Source organism: Ascaphus truei, chromosome 2 (assembly GCF_040206685.1).
Source record: "Ascaphus truei isolate aAscTru1 chromosome 2, aAscTru1.hap1, whole genome shotgun sequence".
In the NCBI taxonomy this organism is placed as follows: Eukaryota; Metazoa; Chordata; class Amphibia; order Anura; family Ascaphidae; genus Ascaphus; species Ascaphus truei.
Window position 1 is genome coordinate 423,628,575 of NC_134484.1, and position 17,649 is coordinate 423,646,223.

At 40.7% G+C, this 17,649-nt stretch overlaps 1 protein-coding gene across 4 annotated transcripts in view; it reads left to right on the forward strand.

Annotated features, from left to right (window-relative positions):
- WAC (WW domain containing adaptor with coiled-coil) overlaps positions 1-17,649 on the forward strand; it is a 37,386-nt gene that overhangs the window by 15,003 nt on the left and 4,734 nt on the right. For all 4 annotated transcript variants that reach the window (XM_075587676.1, XM_075587677.1, XM_075587674.1 and 1 more), the window contains exons 4-12: positions 3,222-3,316; positions 5,915-6,030; positions 6,122-6,216; positions 7,178-7,486; positions 9,817-10,056; positions 14,270-14,392; positions 15,786-15,934; positions 16,410-16,534; positions 17,120-17,306. In XM_075587676.1, the coding sequence (XP_075443791.1) occupies positions 3,222-3,316; positions 5,915-6,030; positions 6,122-6,216; positions 7,178-7,486; positions 9,817-10,056; positions 14,270-14,392; positions 15,786-15,934; positions 16,410-16,534; positions 17,120-17,306 (1,439 nt within the window). The remainder of the gene's footprint in view (positions 1-3,221; positions 3,317-5,914; positions 6,031-6,121; positions 6,217-7,177; positions 7,487-9,816; positions 10,057-14,269; positions 14,393-15,785; positions 15,935-16,409; positions 16,535-17,119; positions 17,307-17,649) is intronic.

The following is a 17,649-nucleotide window of genomic DNA, read 5'->3' on the forward strand; positions in this document are numbered from 1 at the left end:
CTCCCTCCCACAGACTCTCTCCTCAGGGAGCAGGCGGGGAAGTGAACCCCCTGACACAGTGATGGCCCCCCGACGTCATTGCCGCGCCCACCCTACCCGTTTTGGTCACGCTCCAGCTCCTGCTCCCTACAGACCGCAGATAGCGGTCAAGTGCCTCTCCACGCACTGCCTGTCTGCAGTGCGGGCGAGTGGTCTGAGGCAGCGGGGCCTTAGCCTAAGACTGAAGTGTTGTCTTAGAAGTTGCCGATTCACCATAAGCTTCCACAAATACAAAACAATTTTTTACAACATATGGGGCTGCATCATTTTCTGGGCAGAGATTGATCTTGAGAGCAGTAGAAACGTGTAGGTTTGAGGATACTACCTTTTTGTTCAAGAGGAAAGCAGAAGGAGTTCAGAACTTAAATATTAGGATAGCCGTGCTCAGGGTTGTGAAGTCCCAGAAATCCACTCCTGGCGCCTTTCATGCTGCTGCTTGTCATGCGATATCCCTTCTCTGCAGGGGCTTCTTTGAGTTGTAGTAATGCGTTTCTTCCAATAGTAGTTACAGGCTACAAGTCCCTTAAGCCCTTTTGTAAACTGACATGACATCAGCCAATCGGTGCAGAACTCTGGTAACCACGCCCCTTCCTCCCATACAGCTGGAGCAAGGTATGATCTGATCTGCATTTTTTTTTGTCACATTAAATACATTGTAACACTACAACAGCTATTGGAAATTTGCAATCCGATCCCAGTATCTCGGTCTATGTCCCCAGTACATTCTACATGTGCGCTGCGCGAACAAGTACAGTCCCTCTATGGGGCTGGGCCCACTACGTACCGTGGCGCGCATTTGGCAGCCGCGCTCTACGACCTGTTTGTGAAAAGACATCAAAATTGTATTGACAACTTGCGACGGAGGAGTGGCGACGCCCCCGCTGGCGGTACAACCAATGAGGGCGAACCAGCTGCGGGAGGTCATGGCCACCCCCCTGCAAACCCCCGCCTGCATCTGCCACAGATCACGATGAAGCTCTGTGCACGGGCCTCCACCCCGTCGGGCGCGCGTGCTACAGTGCAGACTGGGACTGCGGCCTTATACAGGAGATAAACATAGTGTATACACACTCGGATAAAGCTGATGTTTGTCTGTCGGAGATGCATACCTGCGAATTGGGTGCCTGTAGCTGCTCACTTCAGCTTCCAGGGTTCGTTATGTCTCCTATTCAGATATTTCCCGGCCTGTGGGCCAAGAGGAAGCCGTGACATCAGTGTGGCTGCTTATTGGCCCATGTGACGTGGGAGTTTCAGACTTTAACGCCCTGCTTGCTGAGCTGGATCAGCTACCTACTTTGTGCGCCCACCACAACAATTTATAGTTGCACTTATATTTACAGATTTGTTTGACATTAAAAGGGATTTGATGCTGATAGTACAGTCTCAGTCTACCAGGGTAAGGGGGTAGTTATGTGCTGGGTGGGGAGGGGGCCAGAGTGTCGCAACCGAGGGAGGGAGTTCAAAAATTTAAAATGAAAAAATATTTTACATAATATTGGAGCAAAGTTATTGATTGCAAATTTCTATGTGCTTGTTGTTCTAAAGAGATCTTTTATTAATTTTGAGAATTTGAGGCAAATCTCCGGTAGAAAACGAGCAAAAGGCTCTGGCATGGAGTCCTGTGGATGTCATAAGTGCACTGAAAGGGTTAATGTCAATGTTTACCGTGCGGTTTGTGGGGGCAATCACAAGACCACTTCTACAAAGTGATCACATGATCGCTCCATCATTTAGTGAATACAGTGGGAGGAAGGCCTCCTGTTCCACTAACTTAGACAGCATGGAGTATAGAAAAACAAGCCAAAAGGTGACGTAGCTACTACGTCATTGGGACCCTGGAGTGCCAGACCCCTTGACGTTATAGCATCTACGTCTAAGTGGCACCTGAAGGGTTAATACAGCAGTTGTGTTTTGTATGTATATGTAACAGTGACGCCTTTAAACCATGAAACGGGTAACTGGGCATGTGCACACATATAGTCAATAAATTATAATACTGTACATCATGCAAATCAATGTTTGAAGAAAAATAAGAATGCAGCACATGTATCTTGAGTGTTTGTAGAATATATTCCAGTCTAATAACACAAACGGTTCAGTCCTGCACAGAAGAGCATCCGAACGGTGAGGTCATCTGTGCAGAAATGTGTTATTGGACTAGAATTCTTGTTTAGAATGTGCCAACATATTCCGTAGGGTTGGAGGAATAAAAACGATAAAATACCCAACATTAACATTGTTATAGTTGGTAAGCTTCGTGGGGCAGTGCCCTCCCTGCCATCTATAAGTAAGGATAAATGGAAACTGGGATCAGGGAGATGAAAAGGTTGGTGTGTTTTGGATTGTAACAGAGCAGTTGTAACATCAGCAAGCGGCTGCCACCCATCGGCTACCACCTTTTTATTCATTCTACGTGTGCTGCATTCTTAAGTTCCTTAAAATCTTGGTTTGGGTGGTGTTTATTTTCATTATTAATTATATGGTGGGCGCAGGGAGTCTCCGGAGCTGAACCCTTAAAATCAGAAGACATTCACTGTATTTTTATGTAGGTTTTTTTTTTTGTCCTCTATAAAAATGCAATTCTAGCAAGTATTTTTAGCAATGAAACATTAGTGTGTGTTCCGTAGCTTTAATATGTGCTGGACACAAGTAAATATAAAATAATAAAATAATTTTTTTACATGGGTTGAACCAAAAAGAGTTCTGCAGAGCTGATATAACTGTATTAAGCCTTTGAAGCCACACTGGTCTTTTTTGTAAAGTACAGGTAAACCCATCTTCTATATTTTTCCTCATTCTTGATCATCATGAGACCATCCAGAGAGGGCAGGTTTCACATTTACTCTCGCCCATGCTGTATCCTACTTTAAGGGGGAAAACTTCAGGCTCTGTCACAATAACAAAGGCATTTCCTCTTCAGGTGTTCACACTTCTGTTTTTATGCACATTTTTGTTTTTGCGAGAACTGGGTACTTACAGGACATTTTATTAGCCCAAAATCCCTACGGTCTGAGGTGTTGTGTGTTTATTTATTTATTTTTCTTTAACTTTATGGCAGCTTCTGAGTATATGCAATTACCCTGTAAAATGAATGCATAATATTGTCGCATTTCTTTTTAAATGCTCTTTGTTTGGAAACTGGACTATTTGTAACACTTGTTTCCTTTTGGTTGCTTTTCCAGGGACCAGTTTTTCTCCACAAGAAAATTCCCATAACCACAGTGCTCTTCATAGCTCAAATTCCCATTCTTCTAATCCAAGCAAAACTTCTGAGTCTGTAAGTAGTCCCGTAACAGGGTAATTCAAAATGAGTAGAAAATAATCATTTATTTTGAAGCTTTCCAACTATGTTGACATGGCATGTGGGGGATAAACTGTTACTGTATAATTTGTTTTACCAGCAGCTAGCTGAAACTTTTATCTGGTGCTCATTACTAAGGATCGGTTAATGGTATTGCACTGATGTGCAGATTTAGGCCTCTGCTTAGTTTGTAAACCACTAATGCAGCGTTATTGATGCATCTAGTCCCATTCAGATTAACGGAAGTGAATGCATTGCTTACTTCTCACTTTTTGAATAGGTATATTTTAAAAGATTGTTTGTTAGCTATGATTTTGGTAAATATGGGTGATAGATTTGGAAAAGTTACTGAAATGCACTGTGGGCCATTATCTGTTTACATTTCCCTGCAAATGTCAATTATTTGGCCCTAATTTCTAGGTTGCACAAATCCTTCTGACTTTCTGTTCCTGTGGGACAAATGACACTGATGGCGCAATGGTGATGCTGTGTTGGATTATAAGCATGATCACTAATATTTATTGAAAAATTGCTAGTGTTTAACACTGAAACTTTTCCTGAAAAGTGTTCTGTTGGCTGAGAGTTAATGTTGTTATATTCTATGCGGTTCAGGTCAATGCACCATCAGAACGGTGAGATCCTCTGTGCAGAAATGTGTTATTGAACTAGAATTCTTGTTTAGAATGTGCCAACATATTCCGTAGGGTTGGAGGAATAAAAAGTATAAAATACCCAACATTAACATTGTTATAGTTGATAAGCTTCGTGGGGCTGGGCCCTCCATGCCATATATGAAATGCATCTACTTGAGAGCCTGTTTTGAGGTGGCAAACACCTTTAATGCAGGGGGTTCTCAACTCCAGTCCTCAAGACTCCTTTAATAGGTCAGGTTTTATGAATAGGAAAGGGGTGAATCCGGAGCGACAACAAACAGCCCAATGACGTCAGGTCCCAAGTTTGAACACCGTAGCTTTATTGACAACACGGCTGAAACAGCAGGCTGCAGCACAGCCTTCTCCTCTACGCGTTTCACGCTCTACTGGCGCTTCGTCTAGGACTAGACTCCTAGACGAAGCGCCAGTAGAGCGTGAAACGCGTAGAGGAGGAGGCTGTGCTGCAGCCTGCTGTTTCATCTGTGTGTTGTCAATAAAGCTACGGTGTTCAAACTTGGGACCTGACGTCATTGGGCTGTTTGTTGTCGCTCCGGATTCACCTCTTTCCTTCCACATGACTACATCGCTGGATGCACGCTGCGGGATCAGTCATTGAAGAATCGTTGGACCCAGGACGGATGAGCTGACAGGGGTAAGATTGCCGTTTTGCCCCTGAGCCCCGACCTTTCTAGTGGTCTCCTTGCATTCTCTGTACTTTCTCTCCAGCCCTGCACACTTTCTAGTGTGTTTCAGCGCTAGCCTAAGAGTGCATGACAGTTAAACAATTCAGGTTTTATGAATATCCCAGCTTCAGCACAGGTGGCTCATTCAGTAGCTTCCTGCTTCAGCACAGGTGGCTCAGTCCAAGACTGAGCTACCGGTGCTGAAGCAGGGATATCCTTGAAATCTGACCTGTTGAGGAGGTGGGGTCTTTAGAGGACTACAGTTGAGAACCCCTGCCTTAATGTATCATCTATTCAGGTCTCTCGTATAGATGCATTTCACAACTCATCCGGTATCCATAGGCTTAAAGTATGGCAATGTATAGCTGTCATGTGGCAGTGGATTCCAGAACGAGGTTCTAGTTTGATTAAAACTCCAAGGAAGAGAGCTAGTAATGGGTGGATTTCTGTACAATAACAACTCATTTCCTACATTTTGTACAAGAGTCCCATAAAGTTACTTTTTATATAGTTTGAGTAACATTTATGCATCTGTTATTGTGTATGTGTAGAGATTCTGTAGGATTTAAATGAGAAACTTCAAAGATTTGTGGATGCAAATAACTGTTTCATGAAGGTGTTTAATTTGTTCCTCAAGGATAGGTTATTTGTTCTCAACTGTAACCAAGGCATTAAGGCTTGCTGTCTGGTCATATTACCCCAAACATTCAGCAAACTTTGCATCCCAGCAGCATTTTACTTTTAGACTTGTGTTCATCTGAGTTGTTATAAAAAGAAATGACCTTTCCCAATTTGATTTTAGAATGAAACGTCACTGGCCCTGGACTAGTGTAAATACTTTGCAGGGACAACACACGTGTAGCTATTTCAGTGTGAGAGCTATGCGATTATGCCGTAAAAATTATTTTTTAAATTATTTGCAATTCTTGACAAGCTCATTGTGCCCACCACGCATGGTAAAATTAATACTAGTCCACCAAAGGGTAACCCAACCCACAAGATATTTACATAATTGTGTATGCATTCAGTGACATGCTGTCACTTTAGAACATGCTTGAATATTCAGTGTTCTGGGTGGTTGCCTGAAAGAGGTTTTATGCATAAACAAAATGTATACAATGTGCGGCCCTTGTGAAGCCTTAAGGGCCGCACATGTGGCCCTTGAGTTACATCATGTCTACCACTGGTGTAGAGCAACCATTTTCTGATGTGATTTTAATATCTCTTTGGTTTTGTAGGCTTATGAACCTCCGGATGATTGGTCTGAGCACATCAGCTCTTCTGGGAAAAAGTACTATTATAACTGCAGAACTGAAGTTTCTCAGTGGGAGAAACCCAAGGAGTGGCTCGAGAGGTATTACAATATTTGACGGCAGCTAGATTGTTAATCTGGATTTAAATACGGAAATATCTATATTTACATTTTTCCCCCCTTTGCTATTCAGAGAGCAAAGACAAAAGGAATCGAGTAAAGTGGCAGTTAACAGTTTCCCCAAAGACCGAGATTACAGAAGAGAAGCCATGCAAGCAACCGCTACTGGTGAGGTCTAGTTGGTGAAAAGCTTACACTGATACATGTATCACAGCCTTGTGATAAAAGTGAGGCAGGTTCTGCAAGGTAAAGCTGCAAATGTTTGCTTCATTTTGCAGCACTGAATCTTCAATTTTATGCTCTGTAGGAAGCAATTATGGGCTAAGGAAAAAGCTTTTAGCTGATTTAGACATACTGTCCAAATGAAGCCTGGAACTCTGCAATGAAGCAATGTTTGCATATTTCCAATTTTAATGAGTCATGATCAAGTGCAACTCTGGCGTTGTAGCCACTTCATTCTCTGTCTTCAATTACCCCAAATTATTACTGATTATTACATTGCTCTACTCTTCATAGTTTAACATTTCTTTACTTTGAATTTATAAACCTGTTAAATCTAAAATGGCTAGCCATTTAGGTTTTCTTATTGTGCAATGTATTTCATGTACAATTGTCATCGGACAGGCAAATCCTGTTTATAAAGGCTTGCCTAATACAATTGGTAATTATTTTGACACGCCCATGTTGACACGGAACATATGTTTAAAAAAAATGAAGTGTATTTTGTGGCATTTGTGATGACATGGGCTTTGTCTTCACTATTTAACAGCACCCTGCTATCTTGCGTAAGCAAATATGATTATGAATGCATGACTCAAATGTTAGATATATTTTTTTTTCATATCCCCTAATGGAGGGGTGCTCCTCCACTCAAGACGCCCACCCCTGCCCCAACAGGTCAGGTTTTCAGGATATCCCAGCTTCAGCACAAGTTGCTCAATCTGAGCCTCTGATTGAGCCACCTGTGCTGAAGCAGGGATATCCTAAAAAGCTGACCTGTTGTGGGGGCTTGACGACTGAAGTTGAGCATCCCTAAACTAATGGATTCAACTGTAATTTTGTAATCGTGTCGGAGCAGAATTGTTCATATGGCTTTCTTGTTTTTTTTTTTTTTTTAAACGCCTATCAGTGGACGAAAAACATTCCGGTGATGCCAGCAGCATGCTCCCGCAGAACATCTTGTCTCAGACAAGCCGGCACAATGATAGAGACTACAGACTCCCAAGAACAGAGACTCACAGTAGTACTGCCTCAGTGCAGCACTCCAAGCCAGCGGTTCATCCAACTGCTGCCCCAAGCACTGTTCCTTCTAGTCCTTTTAACGTACAGTCTGACCATCCTCCGCCAAAGAAGTCCTTTGACGCAAATGGAGCGGCTGCTTTGTCAAAACTGCCTGTACCCACATCTTCCCTCCCAGCACCCAAATCTGACAGAAAAGGTATGCGTACTGTGCTGAATGTTTACATTTGAAGTTACTAGCCTCCATTTATGGTGTAGCTTTAGAGTTGTGTAATTGAAGATGGTATTCCATTGGTAACTTTTTAATGTTTTTATCAGCTGCTTTTCTACATTAAAAGGCCTCACAAACTTCACTTTAGGCAACAAACGATCAATATTTTCCAAAAACGCTTTGTACTATGAGAAATAAAATATCAGGATAAAAAATAAGTAGTTGATGAGCTCCTGCATCCTCTCCCTCCAACCAAAGAGGTGCAGAGAAACTTGTGGCAGAAACTTAACCAACATGTCAAAAGTACAGTACAATGTGCACCTACGGCTGAGCAAAAACAGCATTTCCCACGATAAGAAATGTACCATAATAATCGTGGTTAAATATCTGAATATGAAGCATAGAAAAGAACACTAAACACAAACTGAAGACATAAATAACTTTGAAAGCAATGTTATAATAAATGTTTAATTATGTGGACGGTATTTTGTTTCAGTATCTAACACCTATTTAAATGCTAAATAAACTACGATGGGCCAAGAAGAATTTCGGGCATGGTATTCGTTGTGATACATTTATTGATAGTTTTTTTTATTTATTTTTTTTGAAGCAGCAATGCACTCGAGTTGGGTTTTTCATGTGAATTTTTTTCCCCGCCTCTCGCCTGAACTGGTGGACACCAAGTGGCTGCGGGAAGAGAAAGCCGTCCATTAGGAGAGGACGTCACGGCTTTATATTCATGATTCCCAGCAGCCATGTCTGTAGTTTTCTTTTAGCTTTCCAAGGAAACTGCAAAACATTTCAAAACTATTTTACCAGGAACCCAGGGGGTCCCCAGAGGACAGGATGATACAGAACTGCTCTGATGGACCCCCGGTTCAGGTAGGGATGAGTCTGCTTTAACAGTTGTGAGCGGCATGAAATTGGTGTTTATTATCCGAAGTCCTTTATACTGCGTGGAGGGGAATTGCAATGTAATTGGCTTCCTTGGCAGGATTCAGTCTGAAGGTGAATCTGTTATCTTTGGGGACATGTAAATCTAATGTAAACTGCTACTTGTTTTGTATCTTTGGCTAATGACTTGAACAAGAAAAATCGCCTATTTTTCACCCAATAAATAAGTGACACCAGTTTATTTTTGTCCTGTGAGTGACTGACCCTGTAATATTTGGGTTATAATGGCAAATGTTAACTTGTGACCCCTTTGGGATTTACAGTACTTGCACCAATAGGTGTCCACGCTTTATTTATTTTCCCCTCTCCTTTAAGCAGCATTTGTCTCAATGTTTTAACCCGTGGGGACCTTTGCTGTTCCATAGTACTTTACCCACATTCCAGAGATCCCTATGGTTCTCATGTTTGAAAAATGTTAACACTTAAAGGAGACATTTGTGTTTTATTTATTTTTTGTTTGTTTTCTGTCCAAATTGCTGTTTTTAGGGTTTTCATTATGAATTTCTGGGTCTGACCAATTGCTAAGCAACTTTTACTTCTATTAATGGCCATATTTTACAGTCTTGTATATTCATTGCGTGAGAAGAACGTACATTTTAGATTATTGAATGAGTGGTTTCAGTAGTTATTAGAGACTTTGAAATGGCATTGACTCTGTTTCTCTGAAGTGCTTGAATAAGTTGGTAACACGACGGGTACATTTCACTGGAGGCTGAATGTGCATGAATGTAAAGGTATGTATTGCAGTAATAAGTAGGCTACAGATCAAAGCCTACTAGTGCACAACTGTGGGAATCTGAGCATTTCTACTATCCACTCTCTAATCCATTCTAAATCCTTCTCCAGTATCAGGCAGCAGTTGGTGTATTTAGCATGCATAATGGTTGTGTGTTTTGTATACATGAACACCTATATAATTATGTGAGACAGCAACATAATGTTTCTATTGCGTATAAAGGCTGAAAGTTAAGTATGAATACAGGCCTGAGATCATACTAGAATTAGTCAGAAGTGACACCATTATTTTTAAAGGGTTGGTAAGGCAATCCATGTTGTCCATACTTGGCTCGTTGGAATCAACCCTGATGTAATCGATTTTGATAATATTTTCATATGTTTGGCACTTTCACATTGTCCATAATTATTTGAACATGACATCATGGATTGAATGGAGGGGGGGGAGAACCACTCCTCCACAGCCGAGATCGGACGTTGCTAAACATGGAGGAATACGCCATGGGTTCTGTTACGGCAGTTTTATTTGAAGTGTAATAACTTTTTTGTTTGGTAGCCACAGCTTATTTCTAATTGACTTTAGTATCTCCAAATCAAACCAGTAATTAGTTTCTCTCATCTTTACGCAGAAACAGCACCTGCTGATAAATCCTCATGCACAACTCCCTCCACATCATCTGCGCCTGGATTAAACCCTTCTGCTGCTCCCCCCTCTTCCTCCTCTTCCACAGTCCCTGTCTCGCCTGTGCCACAGTCACCAATTCCGCCATTACTGCAAGACCCAAACCTCCTGCGACAGCTGCTTCCTGCCTTGCAAGCCACTCTGCAGATTAATAATTCGAATGTGGATATATCCAAAATCAATGAAGGTAAAGCTTGTTCCAATGTATTCATACCAGTTCTCTCCTTCGTCCAGAGTACTTCCACCTCTTTGTGGAGGGGATGCATTTGCATAATCGCTGCATGTTTAAGCCCCAAATAGTGTCGTTTTTTTTAAAGTGCTGTGAATATGCAGATAATGTTTAACGTTGGTTGCTACAAATACTTGAAAGAGGAAAATAACCCTTTGAACATTAACGTGCTACGTGCAATACATTGGGGTCCATCCAATGCAAAGATCGTCCGTTCTACTTTCCCCATTACGGTCCTCATTACGGTCCTAGACAGTGGAAGTAAATTACGGGAGGGAAAACACAACTACTTGTTATGTCTTAAGTATTTTTTGTATATCTGGAATTGTAAGTAGTGCCTTGTTCTTGGAAGTCGTTAAGTACTGGGCTTTCAAAAGCAAGCGTTGGCAAGTAGTTTGCAATATGGTGTTCATGGGAACTTTCATAGTACAGTAACCTCAAAGAAAGTTAATTGCAACTAATGTGAAGTATTGGGGCGAGTGTAAAATATATGGGAGCGGTGGCAATACTTTTTACTTGATGACAGTAGCAATTTACTATAGTCGACTAATATTTGTTTGGCTTCTGAGTAGTTGGTGTTACAGTATATGCATCTTGCACCAGAGTCTATTCAATGGTGGATTACACACAACCACATACTGTGGAGCACACACTGATGCAGCCCAATTTACTGTGCCTGGTTCCACTGAATGAGAAGGAAAACGCTGCTGATCTGGGGACCTTAAAGGCTGCAGCTGCCTATCGGGGGCCCGTTCTACCTATGAATCCCCTACTGAGAGATTTCCCGCTGCCGGGGGGGTGCTGCGGTCTGGCTTCCAACTGTTACCTCAACAGCGGGAACAATAAGTCTGACTGCATCTGTAAGACTTTTTCTGTGGCATTTCCAGTCTGTTGCCCCGGCTTGACGAGCTTCCTTTATGATCATGTGACAGCCTGCAGAACATAAGTTAGTTACGATTACCGATTAGCCTTTGCATAACGTCTTTGTTTTTTTAGGTCCAAATCAAAGTGTATCAGTTCAAAAGGGTATGGAATATTTTTTTGCCTAGTCATTGGTGGCACATAAGGTGATGGTTAAAGAGCACTGGTTTCTGTTATGTAAACACACACTTTAGTTTTTTGGTCAGATGTTTCAACTAATTCAGTCCTTTTCATCTGTATTCAATAGCCAACGTTATTGTCTTAAATCCTGTAGTGTTATGGTAGATAATGACATCCTGCACTGTATGATAATACAGCAGACCAGCTCTGAAGATTCCCATTCAAAAGGAGACCAGTAAACATTCCATGTTGACTTTATGGTCAAATATTAAAACCTTAATTTCTGCGCAGTGTGTTGCATTGCGTTTTGGATTAGATTGCAAGAATTGTAAAAAGTTTTGCATTATTCAAAGTAAATACATTTCTTCCAAAAAATAGTTTTCACGCAAATGTTTTACCAGATCTGAACTTGCCCTTTAATGCTGCTAGTGGCGCTGTTTTTGTCATTGATTTTAAGGCCAGGTCCATTTAGCCAAGGTATACTATTGTTGCAATAAAGTAAATGCAATAAGGCATGTAAACTTACTTGGTCTCCTTTTTTTGGATGGTCAGAATTTGCCATAAATGTAATAACATTGACAATGTCAGCGCAAATTCCACGTAATATGCAATAGATGGATAATGGATGCTCCTTTTTTAGTGGTGTTCAGAAGTGGTGACGCAAGAATATTGGTGTAATATTGAAAATTAATTGTAAAGACAATTTGTAAATTGGATGCATATTGATTTGTAAAAGAGCACTGGTGTAAAAAAAAAGTTTACAGCTCACGGTGTAAATATCAGGTCTTCTGTTTTTCTTATGTTTTACCGTATTTAAAAAAAAAACATGTTCTAATTACCAATTTCTGCGTTAATTGTTATGGATATTTTACCTTAAAGCAGCATTGCCTCCTGGTTTATTCATTTTGATTGGGTGGGAAGCATGGGGATCTCTAGAGCTGAACTGCATTGATTTTCAGCTCCAGGGATGCCCTACTTCCCAAGATACTTGCCTTCAGTTTCAGTAGGGTGTGCCAGTAGCAGCCCCGAGAGGGCACAGAGCCTATTTAAAGGTGCTGTGGGCCAATAGGAAGTTGCAACGACACCCCTTACGGCTCGCTATTTGCCGGCATGACACAAGACCTTTTTAAACATGCATGTGATAGTGTTGCGGGGAGCAGGGGTTCCCCGGAGCTGAAATAAACGGAGCAACGGAGAACCCATCTTCCCACCTAGGGGGGAAAACAGATGTATTAATTTACAGCATTGCTCCTTTAACCCAAAGTGAACTTTTTTTTGTCCGTGTCTGCTAGATTTATTTTGTTTGTGGTAAGTGGTTCTGGGCATTTGTTTGCTAGCACTTTGTCCTCCAATTACTAGCAACAACAATTACAAAGGAGAATACTATAGCTGTCGGGTAACAGTTCTACATTTGTGCAAATAAGTATATAAACAGCTGTTACCTGTTATAGTTTTTATGAGGGTATTTCTATATTGTGTGAAGCGGATGTTCTGGGTGACGATCCTCATTGACTTCAGCAGGAGTCTCTTTGCTGAGAGCGATTGCTTGGGAATATATAGCACAGGGCTCTTCAAATAGCGGCCGCCCGCAGGCAAATGCGGCCCACATAATCTGGCCCTTGGACCTCTTGTCCTGTTAATCTCATACTAGTTGCCTAGGCCGCTAAGTGTCGTGTTTTTTATTTATATAATTTTTTTTTTCCTTCTCTAGAACACACTCCTGTAAGTTGTGGTATAATGCTATAAATGCTTGCAAAATTGTGATATAATTTTAGGTCTTCAAATGTGTCTAAAATTACGTTACAGTAAGCTTGTGGCCCGTCTACTTTAAATGTTCCCAGCCAGCTCACTTAGAACTGGTTGAAGAGCCCCGATCTAGCAGAAGGCCCTATATTGTGATTAGATAGTTGGTGTTTTGCTGCCATCTAGTGGTTCATGTATATTCCAACGAAATTGGAAGGTACATCACAAAGGATAAAGAAGCAAGAGCAGAAAGTAATGCAGATCATTGGCAAATAGGTTAAACAAATAATATTGTGCAGAAGGGAACTATCTGATCAAAAGGCCTACAGTTCTTAGATTAGTTTTTTTTTTTTTGGTGCTGCAAAACATTTTGTTAATACAGCAGCCTTTTAAACAAATAAACAAAACGTTTTCTGGGCTGAAAGTTGGTTTAATACAAACTGATACCTTTATGTTGATTTAAAGAACTACTATGTTCTATAGCCTAGATAAGCCTATTCATGTTTTTATAACCGTGTTACAACACTGCAGTAAAAGCATGATCGACTGCAATGCACCTTTTTTCTGTTGGCAGCCGCAGACACCGACAAGGTCAACTTCAGGTGCATGTAAGCAACTGTAAGTGCTATCCGTGCCAACAATGTGAACACACACACTTTTTTTTCTCAACGCAAAATTAAAGCAATGTCACTTGAGAAAAACACTGTTTGCTTTTCAAGATTGCTTTGAATGTTTTGGCGGAGGCAAGTGCGCAATTGAAGGTTTGTGTAGTGTATTTTCTAGGGTTGTCGTGCACACAAGTGTATTTCACCCCCCCCCCCCCCTTTAGGCAAGTGCATTGCAAAAACTATAGTCACAAAAACTATAGTCACAAAAACATATGTTGGGGGGAAATGCTGAATGTGTGGTCAGCACAAGACAGACTGAAAAACCAATGCAACAATTTCCCAAGTGAGATGCCAAGTACAACTCTACCCGCAGGTTCCTTAGTGCAGTCTCTTCCATTTATTACAGCGCAGTGAAGAATACAATGTTTAGAGTCCCATACGGACCTTTCATTTTAACTGATGAAAGGTTCGTATGGGACTGGAAACGTATTCTTACTGCTGTCTAATGAATGGAAGAGACCGCACTGAGGAAGCTGTGAGTAGAGTCCTTCTTGGTATCTCACTTGGGAGAGACTGTTGTATTGTTTTTTCAGCAAAAACTATAAACGCACCATCTGCAACATTTTTGTTCATGTTCTTAAACTTTCTGGCTAGTTATTAATTATATTGGCAGGGTGGTGGGGGTTATTCCATAATTCTTATTGTAGTATTTTCAGTTTATCAAAACTTTCTTTAATCCTAAACTATGAACTTTAACATGATTGTGGTTATTTTGGCAGTTCTTACAGCTGCTGTGACACAGGCTTCTTTACAATCTATCCTTCATAAAATTCTTACTGCCGGGCCATCTGCTTTCAATATTACTTCTCTGATCTCTCAAGTTGCACAGCTATCAACACAAGGTAAGGAACTGTCCCGTTGCTGAAAGTTGAACTGGCTGTGTTCTAAACAGAATTGCTTTCTCATTTTTATTATGATCGTTTTTGTAGTACAGGCATACCCCGGTTTAATGACACTTTAAGTACACTTGTGAGTAAGGACATATCGTCCAATAGGCAAACGGCAGCTCGTGCATGCGCCTGTCAGCACGTCCTGAACAGCAATACCAGCTCCCTACCTGTAGCGAAGCTGTGTGCAAGCGGGGAGACTATAGAGCCTGTTACAAATGCGTTATTTACATCAGTTATGCACGTATATGGTGATTGCAGTACAGTACATGCATCAATAAGTGGAAAAAAGGCAGTGCTTCACTTTGTACATTTTCACTTTGCATACATGCTCCGGTCCCATTGCGTACGTTAATGCGGGATATGCCTGTATATACTAAAATGAAACAGAAGTTACAAGTGTATTATACAACATACAGGTTCAAGCGTGTAGTGTTCCCTCCTCATTTTTATGCAGTGATTAAACGGCATATATGTGGGGTTAATCTTTTTATGGGGTTAATCTTTGTTCTCATTGGTGTGTGTGTATAATAAATATACTAAATGGTCCATTCGTGTGTTGTGGTCTGCCCACTTTGCTTTATACAAAACTGAAAAATAATTTGATTGATAAAATACTTTAGCTTCGTCTGAAGATTTAACCCAATGGCTGTTTGTGAAAATGATTCTATAATTGAATGCTCTGTTGGACTTTCTGCATCTATTTCCTTTCTGAGATCAGTGAGCCAAAGAAACTAGGAACTGGCACCGTTGGAAATCATTTCTAGATTGTTTTTGCACACTTATTTTATTTGTATGTTGTGTGGGCTTTTTTTTACACTTGCTAAACATTATAGATTCAGACCCAACCTGTCTGTGCATACAATATAAATCACCCTGCACACAATAGGTTTTGTTCTCTGTTTAAATGTATATGTACGCGTGTTTTGGTTTTACAAAACATTTATAGACAGCTTGTTACTAAAGAACCAGTTTCGCTACAAATGGGGATCCTCTCATAAAGAAACACTAATGTATTGCAAGAATTGTGTGAGCAAAAACTTCCTACCTTTTTTGTGTACTTTGAAACTCCCCTCTTCACACAGGTCGCTTCCAAACACCATCTCTCTTGTCCTATTCAGTGTTTATGCCTCAAATGGTTCTAATTCTAAATTTGCTGCCCATAACCATAGGTTTTTCAGAAACCCCAATTCTTTTTATGTAATTATGCCATTTAGATGTCTGCAAGCTGTAAATCCCCATTTAAAATATGTACCTTCACTTTTTGTTCCCTAGCTCTAAGGATTTTTGTTTACATGGGCAGTCATTTAAGTGTTCAACTGCAACATGTCATTGTTTCTTGTTTCAGCTACACAGTCTAATCAGTCTCCTTTGTCCCTGACCTCTGATGCTTCATCGCCAAGGTCCTATGTATCACCTCGAACTAGCACACCCCAGACTAACACCGTTCCTGTCAAACCTTTGCTTAACACACCACCTGTAACATCGCAGCAAAAGGTAATGGGTGTTTCTCTTGAAGCGGCACAAAACACCAGTCGTGTCTAAAGTAAATACATTGGTAATCTTTGATATTCAAAATAAATTACCTGGTCTCAGACCCATGACTTCTGACGCCCCTTCTATCCCCCCTCCCTTCCCTCCTTAAGACTATAATGAACAAAGGAAAGTGATGAGTGGGTTAAAATCTGCTTTCTTTTCACATTTGTAGTCATGGAGTGGTTTGATGTAACTTTTTGCTACCTCCTTTTGTCTGCCACTTTATTGAACATCACTTTCCCATTTTCCTTCCCCTCATCAGCCCTCTGTCAGAGACCGGCTGGACTAAGATTTGATGCGTTTGATTGATTGCACTCCCATTCAGTGGCCCATATAAACAATCTTAATTTCCCAAGCAGCCAAATGTTTGCTTTGTACAGTCTTCTGATTTAGCTTCGTTTTGCAGAATACTTTATATTGATTGTCTTCTTCGTAGGTCAGTACCACTATTGGTGCTAAGCAAGGACCATCTACACAGGCAGTACCTCTGCAGGCAGTAACTGCTGACAAACCACAAGGACATGAACCCAGCTCCCCTCGACATCATCTTCATCGCTCAAGGCAAGCTATTTGTATCGTTTCATTGCTGTGACGAATCATAATAAAGGACATTGCTACTTCTATCAGTATCGGTGCACTCAGTTGATGTACACACGATCCTACTGATTCTAGTACATTAATGCCACCTAGCACTCTCCAATATTTATGTAAAACCATAATATTGCATTACTTGGTGGTGAGGAAGAATGGCAAACTGGTTACATTGTTCTTGAATGTATCTAAAATATATTTAAAGGCACTTTTAAACTTTTGAATAACTCAATTGTTTTGCGTAGCCATTTGTGAGTGTCTGACTATTTTAATGGCTTGGCATAAATTCTGCAATATTGACTGGAGATACTTAGTGGTTTTTTTTTAGGATGCTCGCAATGTTCACTTTATTTTTAGAAACACTGATATAATTTCTATGCTTAATAGCACAGATATAGATGTGTATTTTTATTAATACTATACTGAAATATAACATTTTAATGTCTCAGGTAAAAGTGCCTTTAGAGCATTTCTTGGGTTCTCTGAAAAGTTTCCTTGATCCGTTCCGCTTTTGTATTTTCTCTTCGGACACTAAAATGTTTTCTCCTTCTTTAGTAGTCACAGAAGCCCATCTCCTGCTCCAAATCATACCTCCAACACTTGTGCATCAAGTACATCAGCTGCACCACAGAATGCGTCTGCACGACCTTCATGCTCGCTGACGCCTACTCTAGCTGCCTACTTCAATGAAAACCTTATAAAACATGTCCAAGGCTGGCCTGCTGATCACGCAGAAAAGCAGGTAACAGAACGGGAAGCCTTATAAAAGCATGCATGTTTTAAGTTGGTGCTTTCATTTTGGATTCATTGACATTTTCTATTGAACATTTTTTTTTATTAATGTGTAAAATATTGCGATACATTAATGCCTGTGCTAAAATCACGTCAGTTTTACTTCATTTTATTTTTATGGATGGGTCTATTGTCCATTCACACAAGTCAATACCTCTCACAATACGGATCATTAGTTTAGTTGTTCAATCAACCAGCTTTAAAGCGCCTGAACACTGCCTAATGAGTACAGGCAGTCCTCTGTTATCCAACGGAATCCATTCTGGAAATTAGCGTTGGATAGTGGAACCGTT